We start from the raw sequence: 17,709 nt of genomic DNA on the forward strand, positions 1-17,709 counted from the left end.
TACTTCAGAGCTCTACAGAAGAGTTAAAAAAACAAAATTACCTTAGTCACTAAAAACGGTAGTGCTGGGGATATACCTGGATGCATCTAGGCTAATTCCAAGTCTGAATTTGATAACTCACGGCTTTGGGGATGATGTAGAAAGGCAGTCTGACACCTTATGACATCAACCACATTTCTGGAGAAATGTAGAATCTGCAAATAACCTCCTGTTGATAGCACCCAGTGATAAGAAAAGGAGAGATAATTAATGAAAGGGAATGAAAATTATGTTTCGCTCAGAGAACATTGATTTCAGGCACCTAGAATGCAGTTCTTTCTGAATTATATCTTTAATGTTGGCCTATAGGGTATAGATGGAGAAGGAAACGCCAACCCACTCCAGTATTCTTGCCTGGAGAATTTCATGGCCAGAGGAGCCTAGTGGTCCACAGTCCACGGAGTTGCAAGAAGTCGGACACGACTGAGTGACTAACACAACATAGGGTAAAGTATTGTCTATTTAAAAGAACTTTCAGGTTTGATGCATGAGACAGGGTGCTGAGGGCTGGTACACTGGGATGACCCTGGGGGATGGGGTGGAAGGAGGGTTCTGGATGAAGAACACATGTGCACCTGTTACTGATTCATGTCAATGTTTGGCAAAAACCACTACACTATTGTAAAGTAATTAGCCTCCAATTAAAATAGATAATTTTTTTAAAAAAAAGAACTTTCAGAAGACATACAGATGGCCAACATACACATGAAAAAGTGTTCAGTGTCACTAATCACTGGGGCTTCTCAGGTGGCTCAGTGGTAAAGCATTCTCCTGCCAATGCAGGAGCCGTAGGAAATGGGAACCCACTCCAGTATTCTTACCTGGAAAATTCCATGGACAGAGGAGCCTGGTGGGTACAGTCCATGGGGTAACGAAAGAGTCAGTTGCAACTGAGCACAGACTCATCACTAATCGTTAAGAGAAATACAAATCAAAACCACAGTGAGAAAACACCTCACACCTATCAAAATGGCTATTATCAAAAAGAAAAGTATTGGTGAGGACGTGATTAAAGGGAATCCTCGTGCACTACTGATAGGAATGTAAATAGATGCAGCCACCACGGAAACAGTATGCAGGTTCCACAAAAAATTAAAAATAGAGCTACCATATGATCTAGCAATTCCACTACCGGAAAACAATGAGGAAAAAAAGCACCCCTATGTTTATTGCAGCATCATTCACAACACTGAAGATATGTAAGCAAACCAAGTGTCCATCCAGAGATGAATGGATAAAGAAAATGTGATATACATTGATACAGACACACATTCACACACAAACACACACACTCTCACAGGAATACTTAGCCATAAAAAAGAATGAAATCTTGCCATTTATAGCAACATGGATGGACCTGGGAGGTATTATGCTAAGTAAAATGTTAGACAAAAACAAATACCATGTATTTCACTTTTATGTGGAATCTGAAAAACAAAACACAGGAATAAACAAAACAGAAACAGACTCTCAGATACAGAGAACTGGTGGTTGCCAGAGGGGAAGGCAATTAAGAGGTACAAACTCCCAACTATAAGATAAATCATGGGGGTTGTAATGTGCACATAAGTTAATAGTAAAAAATATTTTACCAACTTTGTACAGTGATCATTTCATAATGTATAAAAATATAGAATCACTATGTTGTACACTTGAAATTAATAATATTGTATAGTAATCAAAAAATTAAATAAGACAGCTTTCAGATTCAACAGGTGACTTTTTTTCTTTTTTGGCTTGTGGTAAAAGGGAGGATTAAACTGCCTGGAAATTTTCTACTACAAAGGCCCTACGGTAAAAAGGCATAGTATCCTGATAGCTTTCCCATATGGCTCTCTGATTCCATCATTGTATTTGCATACAGTTTACGTAGGTTTTTATTTTCATGTGTCAGTCAGTGATGCCGCCTCCTCTGAGAAAGCACGTCAGGATCCACTAGCTACCAGAGCCTGGAGATCCTTCTATGATCTACTCTCCTCAGATCAAATCTAGCCCTGGTAACTCTGACCCTTTCAAAACAAAACCTACCTTTTAAAATCTGTAAGTACAGTCAGGCCAAGAGCCAAACCCTTCAACTAGTAAGGTAAACACTTAACAGGATAATTTGCTAATTTAAGTAGGGTAGAATAAACCGATTAATTGTGGCCTTGCAGAGATTATGCTCAGGACTTTTGCTCCGCACATTTTAAAGTTAAGACTCTACGGAAAGAAGTAACTGAACTGTGGGAGGGCACACCACAGACTGTAGTCTCATCCCACACTCACGGAGTACGTTTGTGGGGTTACCAGTCACTGCAAAATCATGGTCGTTTGCCTGTCAGCTCACTTCACCCTCTTAAGATAAAACACTTGTTTCTGTACTCAGCGAAGCTGGTGGTAGGGGTTGAGGTAACTTTTACACTGCGATCTAAAAATCTTCGAAACAACTTGATAATTAAAACACAATTTTGAATTTGCATTCCTGATCTTAATATTGCTCAAATACATGTAAATTTTAAAAATTTTTAGAAAATAATTAGTAAAATTGTCTCTAGGTTAGAAATGTCTCCATTTCAACAAAATAAAATGGCTTGATTCATAGGAAACATTTTTGGTGAAGGTTCTTTAAATTTACAAGAACTTAACCATGCAGAAATCAGATAAATTTTCTTTTGAGAGGAACTTATAAAGCATAGTCTGGAGGTCAGAATTTGGGAAATGATTAAGACAACCTAATTCTAAGATCACCTTTCTTTTCTTGAAACATATAAATTGGTAAGGTAGACATGTATTTGTTATCAATGGTATTTGTTTTCAAGAAGACATTTTTATCTTAACAAATTTCGGAGACTCCACCAGGTTTTAACTTGGATCCTTAATATGGCTCTGATTAGTGTTTCCGGCCTAATTATAAAATCACTAGGCTTCCCCTAAGATTAAAATCTAGAATGCACCTATCTCAGTAATCTTAAATTGCCTATTAAGGCATTTCTAAATCATTTCATTTCGCTGCATTATTAAGCATTTAGGTTTAAGTTATGGTTTAAGATACTCACGGGTGGAGGGATCCAACCCATAGACGGCTCTCAACAAAAATGCAGTTGAGCCCAAAAAGCTAAATGAAATTCTTTAGGAATGCCCCAACCTTCTTTAGGTTAAGAGGCAAGTGCAGTATTTGGCAAGACAATTTCGTCACAAATTCAACGGCAGGTTAAAGTGCCTTGTAGTCGAGGTCTGGTTTTTCCTAAATTTCAGGAACAAAAGAAGCGTTCGCAAGCGGACAGGGATTGAACTCCCGCTCTCCCCCCTAGTAAATCAAATCGAGGAAGATGAGCGTCCACGAGCACGCCTCGCTTCTTTTCTTTCCCTTCAGGGCTAGCGTTTGGGGAGGAAAGGCTGCGGCTCTTCTTCCCGGGATTGAGACAGGCCCAGCCCCCAGGTCCTCGCAGCTGCCCTGAAATTCGGCCCGTTAGCGGCGACGGACCCCGGAGAGAAAGACATCTTCTCCAGCAGGGGGAGAGGAAACGGCGCACAAAAAGCAGTGCGACTTGTCCCTTACCGCCGTCTAAGGGTAGGGAAAAAGGAAAGAGAAACGGGCCACACTCAAGGGCTCCCGCCCGAGCGGCTTTTAAACTGCGTTTCCACCACCTCTCGCAGGGCGCCGCGGCTAATGGAACCCGCGCGAGGCGTCCCGCCAATCACCGCCGCGCTTCCTCCGGCCGCAGGCCAATGGCGGCGCGCCTTCTTGGGGCGTGGGCGAAAAGAATCCTCTCCCCTGGCTGTGGTGTGTGGGCTGGGGTTGGTGCGGACTCTTGGCTTGGCCGCACTGGGCCGCACTTGTCTTGCGGGGGCTTTTGTGTCCGCCTTTGGCTTGGCTTTGTGTGCGCGGGTTTCCGCTGGGCTTCGAGGGGCCAGTCCCGGCCGGGAGCCGTGAGGCTCGGAGGCGGGAACGCGGCGCCCCCCACCGCGGGCGAGGAGCGAGCGCGCCGGCGTGAGCGGAGGGTGTGAGGGCTGCGGGGAAGGGGATTCGCCGCCGAGATGCCGGAGTTCCTGGAAGACCCCTCGGTCCTGACGAAAGAGAAGTTGAAGAGTGAGTTGGTCGCCAACAATGTGACGCTCCCGGCCGGGGAGCAGCGCAAAGACGTGTATGTGCAGCTCTACCTGCAGCACCTCACGGCGCGCAACCGGCCGCCGCTCGCCACCAGCGCCAACAGCAAGGGGCCCCCGGACTTCTCCAGCGACGAGGAGCGCGAACCTACCCCGGTTCTCGGCTCCGGGGCCGCCGTCGCGGGCCGCAGCCGCGCCGCCGTCGGCAGGGTAAGGACGCCCGGCCGGGGCCACAAAGGCGGGCGTTGAGCAGTGGGCGCCCCCTCGGGCCTCGGCGGCGGGATAGGCACCCCACCCGCCCAGGGGGCTGGCCTCTGGGTCTGCGGACGCCCGACTCGGCCTCTTGGCCTCGGGCTCTGAGAGGGGAGGGGCCGGAGCGGAGAGCCCCGAAGTTGGGGCCGCGGGGCGCGCGTCTTGGCCGTGGTGTGTCGTGGGCTGTGAAGTTAGCTTTGCCCTCGGGTTGCGCGCGGACAGGTCGGTGTCCCTGCACCCCCGGCCGTCGGGAGCGGGTGGTGAGACCGGGACTTCCCAGCCCTTTTTGAAAAGCCCTGAGAAGGGTTAGCTCGAAACGGCTACAGGTTACGCTCGAGCGTTTTCCCGCTTTATTAACCGAAATGACTGGTGAGCGGATCTCAGAGCGCTCCCTGGAGGGCAATTTGTGACATGCTGATATCTAACCAAATTTTTAAATAAAGAAATTCCCGCCTTTTTATGTTTCTTTGCATAAGGAGGGCTTTTTGAACGATTTGTGTTTTTCCTGTTGGGGTTACCCCTTGCTAGCACCAGGCTGTTTTTTGGCGGGGCAGCATTACTCTAAATTCAGCAAACTTTTAAAAATGTATCTTTGAAAGCCTATGAGAGACGCTCAAATATTTGAAAATCCTAGGTACTAATGGTTTGGGAAGGTTGGTTGTTTTGGTGTATTTACGTGAAGAAAGGAGAGCCTTTGGAATTAGGAGAAATGTTTATTTCGTGACATTCTGCTTTGTTGGTGTTGCAGTTTGAAATATTTAATCCCGAATTCAGATTGGCTCCAGCAAATGCGCATTTTGTTTGAGAATATTTTGGGTTTTGTTCGGTGGGTTTTTATGTGCTGTTTTGTTAGTATTAATAAGCCTGGTTGTCACTTCAAATCATAATAGGATATGGTTAAAACTGATTGGTGTAAAGTATAGTGCTTTGTAAAACATTAAAAGTGGAGTTTGGAGTTGTTGGTACTGATTAAGGACTGCTTCTTTCAAAGTTATTTTAACTTTAGTTTTAAAAAACTTATCCAGTGTGTTTTCTGGACTACCTATATGGGAATGAAGGAAAGATATAATAGACACATGTAGATTTAATTAAATTTTAAGCCTGGGCTTTAGAGAAATTGAAAATCTTACGTCTTAAATCGGTATTTAGCATATGGTAGTGCCAAATAAATATTGGTTTGATAAATAAAATTCAATCTCAACTTATTGTTTCTGATGCCTTATTTTTGTGGATTTGAAAAAAGCCACTGTATTTCATAAGAAGAAATTTATTTTTGAAATAAAGGATATCCCTTACCTGTTTTTCCCCAGCCCCTCAGAAAACAAAAGTAATATTTTAGTAAAAATTTGGCTGAAAAATGAAATATTTTCCATTTAAATCAGCACTTTTTTTCCTTAATCTTATATAGACTCCTATGTTGGTCTTCTGTACAAATGTATCATTCTTGAATCGTGAAAGTATTTGGTTGTATGTGTGTGATAGGATTATTTCCTCTTATTCTGATGATGATTTGTTGTCGACAGAAACAACCATCTCAGTTTTGATGTTTTTTCTCCAACTTTAGAAGAGAGTATGTCCCAATGTGACCTGTGTTTGGGGTATAAGAAGACCTGAATGTAAAAATTTTTATTTTCAGTTCAGTTATCCAACATTGTTGAGTTCCTATGATGGGCTCTTAACTGCAAGAGTTTGTTTCCTGTAGACCTACCAACCACTGTAATTAATTTCTTGGATTAGCTCAGTAAATTACCAACTTTATCCAAATTAGTCAGCACAATGCAAATAAATAGAGATTCCCAGGTGAGCTCAGTGGTAAAGAATCCGCCTGCCAATGCAGGAAACACTGGAGACTAAGATTCTGTCCCTGGGTGGGGAAGATCCCCCTGGAGGAGGAAATGGCAACCCACTCCAGTATTCTTGCCTGAAGGATCCCATGGACAGGCTGCCAGGCAGGCTACACAGCCCATAAGGTCGAAAAGAGTCAGAAGCAGCTGAGCATACACACATGCAGATAAACTGAGTGAAAGAAAGTAACTTTTTAAAAGAACCTTTGTCCAGTAACGTGTATCTCAATTACTGTTTCAATCGTTATAGAGAACAACTGTATCATAGACATAGCTGTAAGTTTTCTCTACCTTGTGCATTTAAAACTCAGAAATGTGTACCCTGGGTTGGACTCAATGGTATCAACAACTTGAGAAGGTTAACAGTGGTAGTTGGTTAGCAACATCATTTTCTGTTTTAAAGCACATTAAGTAAAAAATGAGTTCTATTTTAACTGAGGGGTCTGGTTGATTTTTTTTATTAGGCATAGGAAAAACATTGAATTTATAAGAATACTGTATGCTATTTATAATCGGTATATGAAATTATTCTCCTTTTTTATACAATTATTCCTCTTGTATATACAGTGTTTACGTTCCAGTCATTTTTAGCCCTATGTGTAATAACAGTATAGAGTCAGGTGTTTTTTGTTTGTATTTTTTTAATTTTTTTCCCCACCCTGCAGCATGTGAGACCTGAATTCCCCAACCAGGAATCCAGCTGGTACCCCCTGAATTGGAAGGCAGAGTCTTAACTCCTTGACCCACTGGGGAAGTCCTTAGAGTCCTATTTCTTAAAAGAATATTTATAACTTAGGAGAAAGCCAAATTTAATGGTGAATTTTTTAACATTTTAAAACAAACATTAATGTGGATTTGGCCAAGGACATAGTGTATACCTTCGATTTTCATATGGGTTTATGTAGAATATGTTTAATTAAAGGAGTTGTTTGATTTCAGCCACTGCCATGAGCAGGTTCACTTGGTGTGATAGGACAGAATGTTTACATGTTCAGAATTTGGTTTTTGTTTTTAGTTTTCTTTTTTCTAAGCTTTCTGTGTCATCCATCTTGATGGTAACCAGTATTTTCTGGTGATGGAATTACTGATATTTTCGACAAAAATAAACATTTACAGAGGTGATGGTCTGCCTTTCAGTTCCAGGGTGTAAAACATTGTAGCTATTCGGTATCCAGGAGAGCATGGCATTTTTGAATGGTCTAATCTGTTGAATTATGAATTCTTAACAAATACTTAATGACATGGAGCAGAACAGTGAGGAGTATGTTATATAGTAAATGTTAAATCATAAATGGACCACCTACAGTGAGGTGTTAAGGGTACGGGCTTCTGATTCAGAATTACAGATTCAAATCCCAGGTCTGCCCTTATTCAGATGATCTCAAGCAAAGAACAGTGCCTATCAGATGCTCAATTTTCATCTGAAATAGGAATAATCTAATAACTATTTAGATTGAGGATTACATGAGCTTGCATTTGTGAAGGCATGTAGTACTCAGCAACTATAGCACATGATAGCTGTTACAACATGGGATTTCTGGATGTTGTTGCCTTTAATGCCAGAGCAATACAGTTTTACCATAATACATTCAGAATTGGATGAGGTAAGTTTGTGAAAGTGATGTATACAAAGTCTGCTCAGGTGTTACCATATAACTTAGTATGCAGATTGCTTGAGTTAACTAAACAACTTTGGGCTTCAGTTTCCTTTCTTGTAAAGTGGAAGTATCTATCGCGTAGGATATTTAGGATTCAGTAAGTTGGGCTTCCCTTGTGGCTCAGACAGTAAAGAATCTACCTACAATGCAGGAGACCTGGGTTTGATCCCTGGGTTGTGAAGATCCTCTGGAGAAGGGAAAGGCTACCCACTCCAGTATTCTGGCCTGGAGAATTCCATGGACTACTAGAGAGTCCATGGGGTCGCAAAGAGTCAGACTCAACTGAATGACTTTCAGTTTCTTTCAAGTTAATACGTAAGGCACTTAGAACACAATTTGGTATATAAATGCTCAGTAGAATCTGTTTTATAGTAATAAAGTTATATTAATACTTCCTGGGTGGCTCAGACGGTTAAGTGTCTGCCTATAATGCGGGAGACCCAGGTTCGCTCCCTGCCTCGGGAAGATCCTCTGGAGAAGGAAATGGCAACCCACTCGAGTACTCTTGCCTGGAAAATCCCATGAACAGAGGAGCGTGGTAGGCTGCAGTCCATGGGGTCGCAAAAGGTTGGACACGACTGAGCGACTTCATTTTCACTTTTCAGCATCTTTGCTGGTAATGGTAGAGATTTAAATGAGTGGCTCATTAGGTGATATAGAACTTTTGGATTTTAAAGTTAAAAAAAAATTAGAGATCGTCTGGTAGTTGGGAAGAAACTAGAGAGTGGTGCCTGGCACCTAATTGGTACTTGATATTTTTGACCAAAGGAAACAGATTACATATTTACTTAAAGGAACAAAGCTCGTTGGAGGCAGAAATCGGTGCAGCTAATGTTTCCTTCTTCCTGGTTGAAACTGCTGGTTTGATAAACATGTATACTGCACTACTTGGTAAATATGTATACTCCCAATTTTTATATTCTCATTAAATCTGATATTTCATAGAATGGCATTACTTTTCTGGGACTTTTTTTTTTTTTTTTCATTAAAAGTAAAGCTCAGGTGTCGTGATATGAACACCTGCACTATGCGAGTTTATTGGCCTCTTCCTCAAAATTTCTTTGTACAGCTGTAGTTTTTCACTGTTTCAGGAAAATGTAAGGACGCTGGTTTCCTGCTTGGGTTTGCTAAGGCTTTGTTCTTTCTTAATAAGAAATTGATTTTTTTTTAATAAGTGGCTAATTTCCCCTTCATTGGATGGCACTTTGATTCATTCATTCAACGAAACATCTATCAGGGACCTTTTCCTATGTCAGGCACTCTTTTTAATTTCAGATGCTTGGGTTACAATATGACAGTACTCCTGTTTTGTGTTATCCTCTTAAATGCTGCATCCAAAATTATCTAAACTACACATTAGAATAAAGATTCTCAGGCCCATGATTAGGACTCAGAATGGAGTAAGATATTTTTAAATAGGGGCAACTCTTCCAAAAGTTCTGAGATTTTGCTAACAGACCAGACTGAAGGAGTTTATCATCTGGAAAAAGTAAAGCATATGTACAGATAACTAATAGAAACTAAGTATTGAATGTGATGAGCACCAAAGATAGAGTTCTTGAAAACCTCAGGCTGCATCCAGACGTTGAAATTCATAGATGTTAAGAGAATTTTAATATCCTTGTGGTTGGAGGAATTTTTTTCTACAAGTGATCTATACCTAAAGTATTTATGTTACACAATGGAGTTTTTCTTCCCAATCTATTTGGAAAATTCAAGTAGGTGACAGGATTAGGTCTTTTTGGGTTTTTTTTAAAGCCTTTTGTAAAGAATTCAAGGATTTGATATCTAGAACTCTTAGTGACTCTAGGAAGCTATTTTGATACCAGGTGTAGGTTGCTTGAGATTTGAGTTTGATGATCCTAGATGAGTACAATTTTAAAGCTTCCTAAAAGTACCCTTGGTAATTTTTCCGACACTTAAAAAATTGTGTTGACAATTTCTCGTGTTGATGACATTGTTCTTTTTATGCTCTTTCAGTTCAGTTCAGTTCAGTTCAGTCGCTCAGTCGTGTCCAACTTTTTTCGACCCCATGAACCGCAGCACGCCAGGCCTCCCTGTCCATCACCAACTCCTGGAGTTTACCCAAACTCATGTCCATCGAGTCGGTGATACCATCCAGCCATCTCATCCTCTGTCGTCCCCTTCTCCTCCTACCCTCAATCTTTCCCAGCATCAGGGTCTTTTCAAATGAGGGTCTCTTCGCATGAGGTGGCCAAAGTATTGGAGTTTCAGCTTCAGCATCAGTCCTTCCAATGAACACCCAGGACTGATCTCCTTTAGGATGGACTGGTTGGATCTCCTTGCAGTCCAAGGGACTCCCAAGAGTCTTCTCCAACACCACAGTTCAAAAGCATCAATTCTTCGGCGCTCAGCTTTACTTTATAGTCCAACTCTCACATCCATACATGACTACTAGAAAAACCCACCTTGACTAGACAGACCTTTGTTGACAAAGTAATGTCTCTGCTTTTTAATATGCTGTCTAGGTTGGTCATAACTTATGCTCTTTATATAAAGTTATTTCACATTTTTATTTGGTTGAAAAACAAATTCTAGTACATTATTTGCCTGGCTTTTCTTTCCCCCTCCACATCATTGGAAAGTAAACAGCCCATACAACTTTATGATTTTCACCATTTTGCATAAAGTATTTCTAGGATGCAGTATTGACTCTTGTGCCTTAAATAGTAATCTGGGCCTACATTGACTTTGATATTTGTGGCCATTATTTAAACAACCATTTATATTCAGTACTCTGATGCTTTCTGGGATTACTGAGCCATTTGTGAAGCTATTTGCCACAACCCTAAAAGGTAACCAGACTTTCATTTCCTTCCCCTGTTTAACCTTGGAAGTTTATATAGTTTTTCCAGTAAATAATGCTATTCCTTAAATTATTTTGAAAACCACCTTTAAATTTGTTTATCTGTGTTTATTCCACATTTTTCAGCTAGTCTTAGTGAAATGGTCATGTAGATTGTGTGGCAACAAAGCAGTAACAGAGGTGATAGGTATTCATAAAGTCTGATTTCCTTCATGTGTCAAAAAACTGGCTACTAAAGTCACTATATACAAAAAGAATATCCATTTGGGCTTCTTAAATTCCAGTATGCTTGTTTGAAAGCAATCATTTTCATGCATAACATGATTAAATCTTTATGGTAAAGTCTTAAAGTTTGCTGATTTAAACTGTCAAGAATTATTGAAAAGCCAGTAGTAAATTGTTATTTACGAATATCTGAATGAAAATGTTCAGACCCAGACTTGCTCTTTGAAATTTTTGGTACCATCACCTCTTCTTAGATAAGTTAACCAAAATTGACTGTTTTAACAGTAATAACTAAAATTTGAGTTACTTGCTTGCCTTGTTAGGTTTGTATAATTATAATTGAACTTACAAAATACTTTTGAATAATGAGTTGCTTTTGAATTAATCAAATTGCTAAGCCCTACTGTAGTATAAGTTAGCCTGAAGATAAATTTGCATGTTTATTATATGCACTGTTATATAGTAAATGAAAATTTCTTAATTTGGAAATTTTAATTAGAAATTGATAACTGGACTTTGTTTACAGAAAGCCACAAAGAAAACTGATAAACCCAGACCAGAAGATAAAGATGATCTAGATGTAACAGAGCTCTCTAATGAAGATCTTCTGGATCAGCTTGTGAAATACGGAGTGAACCCTGGTCCTATTGTGGGTAAGCTGATTAAGTTTTAAGTATCTTTTTATGAAGCAGTCCCCCAAATTGTTTTCCCCTCTTGTCTAGCAGGTAGAGTTTTTGTTCTAAGGGCCTGTCTGTCATTAATTATTTTTATGACCAGGACTTCAGTTTCCCTAAATATAAATATAGATGGGGGAAAATATAATTAGGTAACTGAACTATATAATCTTAACTATATAATCCTCAAGATTACTCTGTTGCGATTGTTTCGTTTTGTGCCCATATCATATTGCTTGGTGAGACATAATGGGTCTTATATAACAGTTGAGGAAAATCTGAGGTAACATAGCTGGCCAGATTAATCCAAATCAGTAAGTTACTGACAGACTTGTTAATATAACTCAAGTTATTCAGTTCCCAGCATAGTACCCCCTTTTAGTTACCATTAAAAATGCGATTTAAAAAGTCTTATCTTAATTGTAATTCAAGAAGGATACACTAAAGAACAAACTGAAAAGAGAAAACTTGAAAGTAAATACCCTGGATTTTCATCATTTGGTTATTGTTAAGTCATTAAGTTTGCAAGGGTGATATGCCTTAATTTTGGAGGGTGTTGGCAAAAAACTAAAGATGAGAAAGTTCTATTTGATCTTCTAAGTTATATAAAATTTTGAATTCTGTAGATTTGTGAGTTTTTATCTATAGGTGTAGTTGCAAATAAGAATGTACTGCTTCCAAATGGATGATAGTAAGCCTATTAATATAATTAGAAACAGACAATGAATACACTTTTTATATTTTTCATTTAAAATTATAAAAGGAGATGCTGGAACCTGTGTATTGTGTATCAAGCATATTAAATTACATGTTGATATGCCAGTTGTTTGTTTTTTTCCCCATCTTTATTGAGGTGTAATTGACAAACAGATGTTGTACATATATGGTATACAACTTGCTGTTTTACTGTACATTGTGAAATGATCACCATAATCAAGCTAATTAACGTATCTGTCACTTCATATGGTTTTCTCGTATGTGTGGTGAGAGCAAAGATCTACCTTCTTAGCAAATTTCAAGGATGTGATATAGTATTGTTAACTATAGCCCAAGCCATACTTAGATTTCTAGAACTTATTTATCTTATATAACTGAAACACTAAGTACAGCTATTTCCCCTTCCCCAGCTTTTCCTCTTAAGACTACTTTATACATAGCATTGAGATGCACATTGTTTCCAGAAAACATGTTTATCATTTTATTCCTCTTATAGAAATCAGGGAAAGACATACATTAGTGTAAAACTTATTTTTGGTTTTAAGTTGTCACTGATGTTTAACTAAATTATTTATAATCAATTTTATTTTGCTATCTAATTGGTGTGTAATTTCTGTTTATAAGACATTTTCCATAAAAGGTTATTTTTACTGCAGCAGTATATTTATGATTTAACATCTTAAGTTTACTGTGTTGTGTGTCAAATATATTGAATTTTTAAAAATCTGACTTATAGGGCTTTTTCCATAACTGAATGGCCTTTTATAGGCATATTAATCTCTTAGAATTGTGGGGTTTAAATCATAATAGTTTAGAGTACAGTCTATTTATAAACATTTTTCTACAAAGGCAAATACTACGGTGGCGCTAGTGGTAAAGAACCTGCCTGCCAGTGCAGGAGATGTAGGGGATGTGGGTTCTATCCCCGGGTCGGGAAGACCCCTGAGGAGGAAATGGCAACCCACTTCAGTATTCTTGCCTGGAGAATCCCATGGACAGAGAAGCCTGGTGGGCTGCAGTCCATAGCGTCACAAAAAGTCAGACACGACTAAAGTGACAACACTCACTACATAGTACTAGAAAAATTACACAAAGTTCAAAACTTTTCAATCAAAGGTACTCAGTCATATGTGGCTCTTCAGTAGTAGGATGTCCTTAAGAGCTAAATCAATCTATTGTGTATCCCATGCTACTAAAAAGAAAAAATCATTGTTATAATCATGTATTAAAATCTCAGGAAAAAACCTGTTTTAGAAAATACTTTAAGCACTTAAGTTTAGAAGAAGAAACAGTGAAAAGTAATATTTTAATGTTTCTAAAGATAATGTCTGAGCTGAATCTTAAATCAAGACAATACAAGTAATAAAGCAAGTTCTGCCTTAATGCAGGAACAACCAGGAAACTATATGAGAAGAAGCTGTTGAAACTGAGGGAACAAGGAACAGAATCTAGATCTTCTACTCCTCTGCCAACAATTTCTTCTTCAGTGGAAAACACAAGACAGAATGGAAGTAATGACTCTGACAGATACAGTGACAATGAAGAAGGTAAAATTCTGTGATGTTAATAAACTATATAATCAAAAAATAAAAATTTTTCAGATTCATCAGATATGATAAACATGAAGAAGGTAAAATTTTAGATAATATTACCAAGATATACATAGATTTTGCTCCTATCATTAGTCCTCCAAGTAATTTAATACCTTTTGTTGAGAATTCTAAGAAACAGAAAAGTACCCATGTCTGATTTTTGTCACATAAAATTGCCAAGTATCCTTTTTTGCTGCAAGTCTCATCTAAGAGGAAAAAGTGTTACAAGTAGAGACAGTTTCCCCGCTTACCCTTTCCGAGTAACGTCTCCACAGAAGCAAACACTATCATTAATTTGATCCTTATTTTTGCAGCCTATTTTTAAATACTTTTTCATATACATCTGCCTATGGTATTATTTTGTACTTTTTAAAAAATCAATGTGGTATCATGCTAAATCTTGCCACTTGTTTTTCTTTATTCTGTGTTATATTACTAAAATCTTTTCTTGATTTATTACATATGTCTGGTTTATTTCTCATATAGCAGTAGTATTTACATATGGCATGTTTTCTCTGTTCTCTATTGATACGCATTTAAATTTGTAATTTTTGCTAGAAGATCTGATTTCAAGACAACTATAGTAAATTTGACGTATTTTTTGTGGGCTATTTTAAGGAAAATTGGCCGTGGTATATAAATATTTTTCAAGTAGTATGTGAAATAAACAACCTTTTAAAATATGACCACTTGACACTTAGAAATTTTTAATTTATATGACTTGTTTGTTAACTCATGACTATGTAATGACTCAGATTGCTTATATCTCTATAAGCATTGCCTGTCAGGGCGCAATCTGTCAGATTGGTTGTTCTGAGTATGAAATATAGTCTTTTCCTTCAACACCACTATGTTAGCAAAGAGGCAGAGAGTAGAATCAGATTAAACACAAGTAATGCTTAAACTTCCTGCCTCTTTTGCCTCTACAGGAAAGAAGAAAGAACACAAGAAAGCGAAGTCCACTAGGGATTTTGTTCCTTTTTCTGAACTTCCAACTACTGCCTCTGGTGGATTTTTTCAGGCTATTTCTTTTCCTGAAATCTCCACCCGTCCTCCTCTGGGCAGGACAGAACAACAGGCAGCTAAGAAAGTACATTCTTCTAAGGGAGACCTACCTAGGGAACCTCTTATTGCCACAACCTTGCCTGACAGGGACCAAAAGTTAGCCTCTGGAGGGAGGTTTCTTTCCTCCAAGTCTAGCCATGATAGATGTTTAGAGAAAAGTTCTTCGTCATCTCAGCATGAACTCGCTGCCATGTTGGTCTCTGCTGCAGCTTCTCCTTCACTGATTAAAGAAACCACCAGTACTTGCTATAAAGACACAGTAGAAAATATTTACTTTGGAGAGAAAAGTGGAATTCAGCCAGTATGTACCAAGAGGTCCCGTGGTTCAGATCATTCAGTTCTCTCCAGTGAAAGGAAAGCACTAGAAGAGTCTGAGCAATCACAAGTAATTTCTCCACCACTTGCTAGGGCAATCAGAGATTATGTCAATTCTCTATTGGTCCAGGGTGGAGGAGGTAGTTTGCCAGGGACTTCTAACGCTACACCCCTTCTCAATGTAGAAAATACATGGAAGAGAATTGGTCCATCTAATGTTCAAGAAACTGAACCATCATCTCCTCCACGAAAATTACCGCGATTCAGTGAAAAGTCAGTAGAGGAAAAGGATTCAGGTTCCTTTGTAACATTTCAAAATACACCTGGATCTGAACTGATGTCTTTTGCAAAAACTGTTGTTTCTCACTCGCTCACTACTTTAGGCATAGAAATGTCTAAGCAGTCACAGCATGATAAAATAGATGCCCCCGAACTATCTTTCCCCTTCCATGAATCTATTTTAAAAGTAATTGAAGAGGAGTGGCAGCAAATTGATAGGCAGCTGCCTTCATTGGCATGCAAGTATCCAGTTTCTTCTAGAGAGGCAACACGGATATTATCAGTTCCAAAAGTAGATGATGAAATCCTAGAGTTTATTTCTCATGCCACTCCACCAGCGGGTATTCGGGCAGCTTCTACTGAGTCCTGTGATAAAGAGTTGGACTTAGCACTTTGTAGAACCTATGAAGCTGCAGCATCAGCATTGCAGGTTGCAACCCACACTGCCTTTGTAGTTCGGGCTCTGCAGGCAGACATTAGTCAGGCTGCACAAATTCTTAGCTCAGATCCTAGTTGCACGCACCAGGCACTTGGATTGCTAAGCAGAGCATATGATGCAGCCTCATTCCTTTGTGAAGCTGCCTTTGATGAGGTAAAGATGGCTGCCCATACCATGGGATCTTCCACTTTAGGCCGCCGCCATCTCTGGCTAAAGGATTGCAAAATGAATCCAGCTTCTAAGAATAAGCTGGCTGTTGCGCCCTTTAATGGTGGAACATTATTTGGAAGAGAAGTACTCAAAGTAATTAAAAAGCATGGAAATAAACACTAGTAAAATTAATAATAAAAACATCTATGTAATCTTTAATATGGGGAACTTGGCAGCTTTTCTAGGAATTTGAAATACTTTTATGCCAAACTGTCAAACTTCTACCAGTTAAATTGCACTATAAAGGTAATTGCCTTCATATAACTGCCTTTTTTTAAAGTTGGATATATAGAAAGCATGAGACTAACAATTTAAAGCTTTTCTAGATCATATTTTTTTTCTCAAATAGTTGTTCCTATTTTAAGATTTTAAGGTTTTCTTATAGCTCTTTAAGAAAATTCCATTAACTAGATTATAAGTTGAGTCTTCGTGGTTTAAATATTACTAAATATCTCTTTGCTTTCCAGAACTTATCTACATATTTTCTCTTCTCACTTGTGTTGTTTTTGCTGATGTCTGCAGTATATTGTTCATAATATTCCAAATCAGTGCAACTCAAAGTGCCAGTCTACGAACTGTTACTTATCCACAGATAAGATAAGCATGTACCAGAATTTGAATCTAGACCAATGACAGGGTTTATTTTTGAGGTAAAATTTTATTGAGAAAGACAGAGTGCTGATTTACATTCCAGTGCAAATGCCTCATTTTTTCATGGACTGGTAGCAAACAGTTGGTAGACCACACTTTGAGAAATACTGCTCTAGACCAATAGTATTCTGGGATACTGCAGTCTCACCATAACTGTAAAACTATAGTCAGGTGAAGTAAGAAAGATGGAACTTACACTCCTAAGGTGTATAGTAATTCATGGATGATTTGGCTTAATCTAAGCTAAATTTTCAAAGCAACTTTATTAGCTTTTTTTTTAAGTTATAAGAAATCATACTGTATACCGGTTTCTGTGTGTCAATATAAAGCAGTATATTCTTTGTTTTCATTTCTATGATTGTAAGATGAGAGAGTCTAATTGTAGAAGCACTTGATTATTGAATTTCTTTGTATTTTTATGGAAAATAGTAGATTAAGTATAAGCAAAATGCAGTCTCTTGGGACTTACAGCTATTACTATATTCTTAGATTAACCTGTCCATCTTTGCAGCTTACTGGGAGTAATTTTGTTATTTGTCTTTTGAAATGTACATGTATACATGTACCTACTAAGTACTCTGTGATTTTTTTTTTTAATGTGTAACTGTAGAATGCTTCTGCAAATTCAATAAAGTTGTTGAATTGGAACAGTTTTGTGTGGTCTCCACAAACATGTTGTATGTGTGTTTTATTCTTGGAGTTGCAACAAGTTAGATATTTGTGGATGAACATGCCTTTTCCATTTCCTCATAGAAACTCACTTGACATTCCAGTGGTATAGCTGAAAATATTCAGATTGGTTTTTTTTCCTATTTGAGGACTGTGGGTTGTTTTTT

General features: G+C 38.7%; 1 protein-coding gene across 5 annotated transcripts in view; it reads left to right on the forward strand.

The window, feature by feature from the left end:
• Positions 1 to 1,446: 1,446 nt before the first annotated feature.
• TMPO (thymopoietin) overlaps positions 1,447 to 17,709 on the forward strand; it is a 28,623-nt gene continuing 12,360 nt past the window's right edge. For 4 of the 5 annotated variants that reach the window (XM_069581047.1, XM_069581048.1, XM_069581050.1 and 1 more), the window contains exons 1-3: positions 1,447 to 4,335; positions 11,458 to 11,584; positions 13,711 to 13,869. In XM_069581047.1, the coding sequence (XP_069437148.1) occupies positions 4,057 to 4,335; positions 11,458 to 11,584; positions 13,711 to 13,869 (565 nt within the window). In that variant the 5' untranslated portion in view covers positions 1,447 to 4,056. Of the gene's footprint in view, positions 4,336 to 11,457; positions 11,585 to 13,710; positions 13,870 to 14,843; positions 17,522 to 17,709 lie in introns of those variants that run through there. The other variant, XM_069581046.1, reaches the window with a different exon arrangement.

Source organism: Ovis canadensis, chromosome 3 (assembly GCF_042477335.2).
Source record: "Ovis canadensis isolate MfBH-ARS-UI-01 breed Bighorn chromosome 3, ARS-UI_OviCan_v2, whole genome shotgun sequence".
In the NCBI taxonomy this organism is placed as follows: domain Eukaryota; kingdom Metazoa; phylum Chordata; class Mammalia; order Artiodactyla; family Bovidae; genus Ovis; species Ovis canadensis.